The following is an 8586-nucleotide window of genomic DNA, read 5'->3' as shown; positions in this document are numbered from 1 at the left end:
TATCTTTCTATCCATTGTTTAAATTGAATACCGTGGAAGAAATATCACCACTTGTGATAAAGTAACAAGAGCACATATGCAACTGACTCATGTGTATGTGTGTGTCCAACAATGAGAGCAACAACACCCAGGAGACACACGTCTTGTCTTCAATAAGATTATGGATGATGATCTGACTGCCTTGTCTGAGCATGACGTGAGAGAGATATTAGACACTGGGATGTTGACATAACATAGCCTACTGGCTGCAAACTGAACTACTACATTAACCCGATCTTCAATACTGCTCTTATGGGGCTTAAAGTCAACCTGCACACACAAGTCTGACCTGACCCTGAGGGAGCGCACACATACACAAGTCTGACTTGAAAGGTTATATTAAACTGTGTATGTTTAGAGGCTCATCTTTACGACCAGAGGACGCCTTGGAGTGTGGCAGTAGGTGCTCAGCCATCAACATGTTCTCTTCTCTCCTGGAAGTCCTGCTGTGTGTTACTGTCACTAACATAGAAAACCTAATGTGACAGAAAAGGTGGATCATTTTCACTCATTACAGCTAACAGACATTAATTCATTACTTATACTTAAGTGGTCAATTTGAAATACTCAATGAGTTGAATGTTTGATCTAATGACATGATACTTATGATTATCAATTAGTATGATGGAAACCCAATATTCACTAAGCCCTTCTGTCCACTGTAAGCACTAAGTCAGCTATAGTGAAGTCCAGTGAAAGCATGAAAACCTCCCTACATTCTCTATAGGCACCACAAGTTCACCTAAAGCACCTGATAGACACATACTGTCAAGTCTCCAATAATCACTCTGTTCATTACACCTCTTGCAGCCCCCATAGGACCACCATGCTGTGAAAACCCTAGTCTAGAGGTTGTTGGTCTCTGAGCGGGTCAGAAAAGTGAAGCCCAGTAGAGTTGGCTTACCTCTCTTCCCTCTACCATTTTCATTCCCTTGTCAATACCTTCGATTGTGAATATTTTATGAAGGCCAATTGCGTAATCATAATGGTCGGCCATTGTCAACTCTAGTTAGTCATGCCAGAACACCCTTGGCTTAACAAACGGAGCAGGAATTGAGCTGAACCGAGGAAGGAGGGGTTATAGAGAGAAATAGTGATACAACTCAGGAAGGGGGGAGAAAGTGGTGCAGCAGTCTAAGGAATCACTACAGACTCCCTGGTTCAAATCCAGGATGTAGCACAACCGGCCATGATTGGGAGTCCCATAGGGTGGCACACAACTGGCCCAGCATCGTCTGGGTTTGGCAGTCAGTGTAAATAAGAATTTGTTCTTTACTGACTTGCCTAGTTAAATAAGATAATGGTTTGGAAAGTGATTGGGTAAAATTTATTTTTAGGATTCTGTGTGTATTGTTTTGTATTACAACACTGAAGCTAGAAACAAGCATTTTCACTGCAACTGCAAATCTGTGTACACAACCATTAAACTTTGATTTGAGAAGAGAGAACTGGCAGAGGAAGTGACAAGGTCATAAAGAGTGTCTGGGCTGTGTTTGAAATCATAGATCTGTCAAATGCAAGATTCTTACAAGAGTAAACGGATCAGATATGTAAGCAGAGTGTAAGAGCATTCAGATTGATCTGTAAACTACAATCTCTTTGTATTGATACTGTACCTAAACTACTCCTATGTACCCAGGTTCAGGAATAATTGTGTTGTATAGTGTTTCCCCATTGTGTATGAGTGATCTATTCATTCAGGTTTCTTAGCTTGATAGAAATAACAAAGGAATTATTTATGGGTTTGTCCTTCCCCATTATCAACACTAAATTAAAACAGAGAAAGCCATATTTACACAGAGGACTTTTATTCCGCTTCTGAATGAAGCAGGTGCAAACAGACTCACACCCAGATTCCATCTCACCTTTCACAAGACCAGAACAGGGTCTTTACAATACAAAAATAAATAGTTGTGATTGATATTTTTATGCGGGTAACTTTCAGGCAAGTTAAGGGCGATAGTCCAATCGAATGGGAAATGTGGTCAAATGTAGTTTGGTAGCGTTTGGTTGGTTGGTTGCTTTACTCCTTGGTGGCCATGTGAGCCATCAGGTCAATGACACGGTTGCTGTAGCCGAACTCGTTGTCATACCTGGGGAGAGAGACACGGTCAGGTTTCTTCACTCAACAAGAATGTGTGTGGATATGAGTGTATATTTGCAGAGGATGAATGCGTACCATGTAACCAGCTTGACGAAGTGGTCGTTCAGAGCAATGCCAGCACCGGCATCAAAGATGGAGGAGTGGGTGTCGCCGTTGAAGTCTGAAGACACAACCTGTTGCTCAGTGTATCCAAGAATTCCCTTCATGGGTCCATCGGCGGCAGCCTTGACAACCTTCTTGATGGCGTCGTAGCTGGCCTGTGGTTCAAGCAAACGAGGTGGGTTGTCAAATTGTTGCTAAATTTATAATGCCAACTAATCATGTATCAATTAATGTATCGTCTTCTCAACAATGGGCTTTACAGCAATCTTTATTTAACTAGGTGGTCACTGTCTAAGAACTGGTCCTAGGACAGTTATCTTTTTGCTTGTATCGGCAGGCAAGGTACACCATAGAGACACTCAGACATGTGTATTGGCAGTTTGGTAAGGCGGGGGAGGGGCTACTCACAGGCTTCTCCAGACGGACGGTCAGGTCCACCACTGAGACGTTGGGGGTGGGGACACGGAAGGCCATGCCAGTGATCTTGCTGTGAGGAAGAAGAGGGGGTGACAGCAGCATAAGGGCAAAGTTAAACTTACTCCTACAGTTTGATATACAGACATTATGACAAATCCTTAGACAAATGTCTGTTTCATTGCTATACAATTTACTGAAATGTAGCAATGGCTGACTACTAGTGGTATAAATGTGTAACTGGTTAGTTACATACTAGTGTTTTACTGGTGTCTAGTTAGAGGCTGTGTTACAAGTGATTGTACAGCTGTATTGTAATGGTGTTTTACTGGTGGTCAGTTAGAGGTTGTGAACTTGTGACACTAGTATTATAATTGTCTCTTGTTATACTGGTTGTTAGTCATTTGTGGTACTGACCCGTTCAGCTCGGGGATGACCTTGCCGACAGCCTTGGCTGCTCCGGTGGAGGCAGGGATGATGTTCTGGCTGGCGCCACGTCCATCCCTCCACAGCTTTCCAGAAGGACCATCAACGGTCTTCTGGGTGGCGGTGACGGCATGAACTGTGCTCTGAGAGAGGGAAAGAGCGAGAGAGCGATGTTAAGGGAAGGGAGATGAGAGATCCACATTAAGGTACAGAAGTGGTGGTAGTGGTGGACAGCTAGATAAGAACAGAGATGGTGTGTTGGTGATATTAAACACAGTCCATCCCTTGTTCTGTACTGTTACACTTTTGTGTCGGTGTGAAATCTGTCACTGTCAGATTAAGCCCTCTAGGTGATTGTTCCCAGGTGTTGCGTTTTAATCCGTACCATCAGACCCTCAATGATGTGGAAGTTATCGTGGATGACCTTGGCCAGGGGAGCCAGGCAGTTGGTTGTGCATGAAGCATTGCTGTGGAGAGAGACATGCTAAATTATAGTCTGAACCGCAACAGAATAGCAAGGAGCTGCAGATAGTATCTGTTAAGTGGAGGGAGTGTGTTCAGTCGGAGGGAAGAGGGTCTCACCTGACAACCTTGAGGGAGTTCTCGTACTTCTCGTGGTTGACGCCCATGACGAACATGGGTGCATCAGCGCTGGGAGCAGAGATGACAACCCTCTTGGCACCGCCCTTCAGATGGGTCTGGAGGAGGGGGAGAGATGTTAGAGTCCGTTATTACATTTTCTGTAGCCTGGTTAAATATTGTGGCCTAGTTATTGTATGTATTCAACATAATGCACCACATGCAGGTTAAGCCTGATGGGTAAAGTCATGTTATAAAGGAGTTATTTCTGTTCGAATGATATTCCTATATCATACAGTTCTGGATGCTGTGTACTGATGGGGATACTTACAGAGGCCTTCTCAATGGTGGTGAAAACACCTGTTGACTCAACCACATAGGTGGCACCAGCATCTCCCCACTTGATGTTAGCTGGGTCTTTCCTGAGAACAAGAGAGAAGAGGTTCAGGGTTATGTTATGAGGAAGCAGAGCACCATGGACTAATAGACTATAATTGTTATTGTTATAGATTCCACAAGGAGGCGCCATTCCATACAGCCACAAGGGACTTCAGGTCTCTCCTGCATATTCTCCAAATGCTGACCTGATTTCTTTAAATGTGGAAAACAAATGTGAATTATTTGTTATTAAATGAATGAACTCACTCGTGGAACACAGTGATTTTGTGTCCATCGATGACCAGCTTGCCACCCTCAGCCTTGACCTCACCGTGGAAACGTCCGTGGGTGGAGTCATACTTGAACATGTAGACCTGAAGAGGGAGAAGGAGAGGTGAGTCTCTTGGCCTATTGTTAATAGAAGGTTTTAAAGTTATTGAACCCACTTAAGTTATGTATAGATTAGTTCTTCAGCCTAAGACAAATATTTCACTAAGTCTTAAAACCTTACATGTTAGGGATCAATAGGTTTTTTCTACTGATTCAGTGGGCTAGAAGTCCCTGGTCAATTGTAGGCTTTAAGCTACTCACCATGTAGTCCAGGTCAATGAAAGGGTCGTTGATGGCCACAATTTCAACTCCCTTCTTGGAGTGGAATGCAGCACGGGTCACCAGACGCCCGATACGGCCGAATCTGGGGGACAAGACAATTCATTCCATTAATCATTGATGTGACAAGTCACACCCAGTCCTCAATACTATGAAATTTCATAACCCTCTCACTATTGAAAAACAAATGAAGTTGTGGTAGTCCCCCATCTGTCTCTCCTGTAGTCTAATGCAACAGCTGGTGCCTTAGTAGGGAGCCATGTTTCAAAGGTCACAGATAGAAATGTAATGTATACAACTGAACTGACATTTGTTCCACAACATCTGACTGTTGTGTAGCACCTGAAGCAAAAGACTAAAGACTAGATATAGAGCTTTCAGAGAAATCTCAAATGAACATGTGACCTGTTAATACTGTATTTCCAGAGAAAGAGGACAGGGTTCAGGAGGTTGTGTATCATAGCCAGCAGAATGAACAGGACTGAGGCTGTACCCTCTGGGGTATAAAGTCTACCCCTGATGTGGTAATCCTCCACCATGAAGTGAGAGGCCTGTTTGATTAGTAGAGTTACTTTTTAACTAGACAATGAAGGTCAGACAGACAGGCTCTGATACCTCTCAGAGGACCGTGTGGAGGAGAAGGGGAGATGATAGGAGGGGGAAATGCAGGTCCCCTCAGATGTGAGGAGTGACGCCAAAGACACATTTTCAACTGTAGACTGGACAATAAAACTGTTCTATTCAACTAAGCACAAGGTGATCACTTGTCTACTAGTGAAAACATCAGAGAACAAGTGTGTTGTGTTAGTTATTAAGGGGTTAAATGAAAATGTATCTTACCCATTGACACCTACTTTCACCATTTTGCCTGAGTTGGTCTAGTCCTGTGGGGGGAGAGAAGAGGGAGGTAGAAGGAGACATTAGCTATTAAAACAAATATTGATCTTCCATTATGGTTTTTGGGGATTTCCATACTTAATGGGATATAAAGCTATAACTCGGTTGCAAAGGTAAGCAGAGGCATAGAGAACATAGCATAAGAGAGAAAACAGAGAGGTTCCCTTGAATAGACAACAGTATCTACACAAATGTCTGCAACTCATAGTAAGTTCATGCAAAGTACACTAGGCCAATAGACCAAGACACGCATTTAAAAGTGCAGCAAAATGTTTTAAACTAGAGTAAATGTGTAAGTCCATTTAAGCAAATTGCAACATGTTGTAAGCAACAGTTATGAACTTTGAAAGTCTAAACTTTGCGTCAGGGATTCAGAGTTCAATCATGGCAGATTGAAGTCACTTTCACAAGAGGTTTGAATAGGCTTTTCTAACGCAAAAAAAAAAAAAAAAAATCATAGACATCAAGTAGTTGGAGCTGCATCTCATCAATTATGACATTAAATAAATGGTCACGCCTGAAACAAGTCTTAGAATAAAACAAACAATTGCAAGGTTGTCAAGCCAAAAGCTGACAATCTCCCTAATCTTCTTGCTATCTAGGCCCATATTATCCCCAGCCATTAACTTCGTTAGATATCCTAATGTAGCCGTTGGTTGGTCATTTACCGTTTGTGAGATGCCTCAATCCTGTCTTACGACTTTCGGGTGTGAGTGGGGACTGGTAGAGCTGGGCTACCTATTTATTTCCACCCTGTATGGACACGCCCCTTTGTGTGCTACGGGCTCTAAACACCGCCCCTTTCAGAATGTCAAGGTCATAAGGAAGTTGTGACGAGTCAGCCTATTAGAAATGTAGTTTATGTAGCCTAACAATAAAGCTGCATTAGCTATAGTATGAAAACATTAGTTGAAATACCTAATTATTCAAATGGGTCTTGCTGTGTTCACCCCCTTGCCTGGTATTTAAACTAAAGCTGGCCTAAAGTAGCATTGATTTCGTGGGTGATAGTGAAGTGTAGGCCTGAATATTGATTTAAGTGCTTTCACTTTGATTTATTTTGCTTTCAGGGAAGTTCATCAGACTCTCTGTATCTGTCTGAATATATGGCCCTCTTATTTCACTCAAGGCCGCCACGTTCAACCACTAGATTTTATTAACACTGAATGTTTTTTTTTGTATACCTTTTTAAACCTTCCCATAACTTTAATTCTGAAGCATAGGAACAGATGATGCAACACTACACAGATATAATAAGTCCTTGGATGGCCAAATGATATAATAGAGGGTCTGTTCCTGTGTGACCTTCTCACTAGATAGAGAGAGCCAGACAGCGAGAGCAAATGGGGATCAAATCACTTTCCTCCTCAGTGTGACATTTACAGTCCAAAGACCATGACCCTTCACTTTCAACCTCTCTCTCTCTCCTCTCCTTCTCCTGCCTGGGGTGTGAGGAGGGCTGTGTGGACCTATGGCCATGCCCTGGTCAGGTCAGTCTATAGTCTGAACACATCACATTTTGCACATTCTCATGCCTTAAGCCAAGACACAGTTCTCACAGAAATAACTTGTGTGGGTGTGTTTTTGTCTGTCTAATCAAGTGACTGTGTCTAAGGAGTTGAGTTCTATCTATGTCAGAGTAACTGAATGGCAAGTCTGGTTATAACACAAGACTGGGTCCGTGGATTTGGTTTTGTTCACTTGGTGTCTCAAAAGAACACTATGAACAAGAAAACCCAAGGATTTTAGTTCTCTAAATGAAGCTACCCCTCCAGCCTTGTCTTATGTACAGAAATCCAGGCTGTCTGGCCGTGGTAGGGACAAGTATATATGTAGCCCTGTGTCATGTGGCACATTTTCCTAATTTGAAAGCCTTCTCTTTTGCTTTAACATGAAACAGCCCACCTTGTATATTCTAGTGTACCACCCTCCTAAACCTAAACCTAATAGTTGGTTCATTGCAGAATTCTCTGACCTCTGTCTTTGGTTATGTCTAAATATGACAGGGTTATTCTTGGAGATCTAAACATTCATGTTTAGCCCAAATAATGCACTAGCTAGGGAGTTTTCAACCCGTTAGCATCCTTTAACTTTGTGCTACATGCCACAGGGCCGACACACAACCAAGGCCATACTGTTGATCTGGTGCTGTCCTATGGTCCGAATATTGATTACTTGGAAACTATTGATGTGTGTGTCTCTGACAATCTCAGTGTTGTTTTTAAAATGCTTTCTCCTACTTCTCCTAAAAATGTGTTTGTCGCCACTCACTCTCACATCATTATCTCCACAACTCCTAGTAAGTTCATCTACCAATGCCTTTTGATCCTCTACTACTCCTGTTATTTGTCGTCACAAAGATGATTTTCTGGAAAGTTTCAATGATATGGGTGAGGCTACTTTAGACTCAGTGGCACCAGTTAAAACCAGAAATAAACTGCCGGCCAGCGTCTCATCATAGTTAAATGACCACACATCTGCTTTAAAAAGTGAACTTGTAAAGGCTGAACATAAATGGAAGGCCTGCAAACTTCAAGTATTCTATGAGATAATGAAGGAGCTGATGAGAAATGATAATGTTGCAGGTTAACGATGCAAGAGTGAACTACTTCTCTACCCTGATCTCTGAGAACTCCCACAACTTTAGAAATATTACATCCCAGATTGACAGTAGCTGACTCCATACCAGCATTGCTGGCCAGGAGGCACTTGAGGCAACTATTCTGAGACTGTCTACTGCTTCCTGTTTCTCCTTTGAGCAAATATCCTTTGAGTCCCTCCTTGATACTATAGGTCACTTGAAGACCTCCTCCTGGCCCTTGGACATGATCCCTACTAGATCACGCATACCTTCGGGTTGGCCCTTACATTCTGCCTATTGTAAGTAGCTCCCTGACTTCTGGCTTCTTTTCAGCCTATTTTAAAACTGATCTGGTCCAACCTCTGCTTAAAGAGCCCAAACTAGACCCCTCCTCACTGAGTAATTATAGACTTCTCTCTAAACTTTTTCTCCAAGATTTTTTGAAAAAGTCAAGCCT

At 42.6% G+C, this 8586-nt stretch overlaps 1 protein-coding gene across 1 annotated transcript; it reads right to left on the bottom strand.

Annotated features, from left to right (window-relative positions):
* Window positions 1–1830: 1830 nt before the first annotated feature.
* On the bottom strand, window positions 1831–6287 carry gapdh (glyceraldehyde-3-phosphate dehydrogenase). Its single transcript, XM_055903717.1, has 11 exons — window positions 6217–6287; window positions 5492–5535; window positions 4634–4736; window positions 4310–4416; window positions 3996–4086; window positions 3668–3783; window positions 3471–3552; window positions 3077–3228; window positions 2654–2732; window positions 2219–2400; window positions 1831–2132 (listed from the first exon to the last, which is right to left on the bottom strand). Exons 2-11 carry the CDS (start codon window positions 5512–5514, stop codon window positions 2063–2065), a joined length of 1005 nt encoding a protein of 334 aa, XP_055759692.1. The 5' UTR covers window positions 5515–5535; window positions 6217–6287; the 3' UTR covers window positions 1831–2062.
* Between the last annotated feature and the right edge of the window lie 2299 nt (window positions 6288–8586).

This window comes from Salvelinus fontinalis, chromosome 38, assembly GCF_029448725.1.
Source record: "Salvelinus fontinalis isolate EN_2023a chromosome 38, ASM2944872v1, whole genome shotgun sequence".
Taxonomy (NCBI): Eukaryota; Metazoa; Chordata; class Actinopteri; order Salmoniformes; family Salmonidae; genus Salvelinus; species Salvelinus fontinalis.
The sequence above is the reverse complement of the archived record's forward strand: the minus strand, read 5'-3'. Positions and strand labels throughout refer to the sequence as shown.

Excerpts from the sequence above, each read along its gene's own strand:
- gapdh (XM_055903717.1), bottom strand. The coding sequence starts at position 5,514 with ATGGTGAAAGTAGGTGTCAATGG. Across the intron at positions 4,087-4,309 it reads AAAATCACTGTGTTCCACGA|GAAAGACCCAGCTAACATCA; the intron begins GTGAGTTCATTC and ends TCTTGTTCTCAG. Across the intron at positions 2,401-2,653 it reads CCGTCCGTCTGGAGAAGCCT|GCCAGCTACGACGCCATCAA; the intron begins GTGAGTAGCCCC and ends CTTGAACCACAG.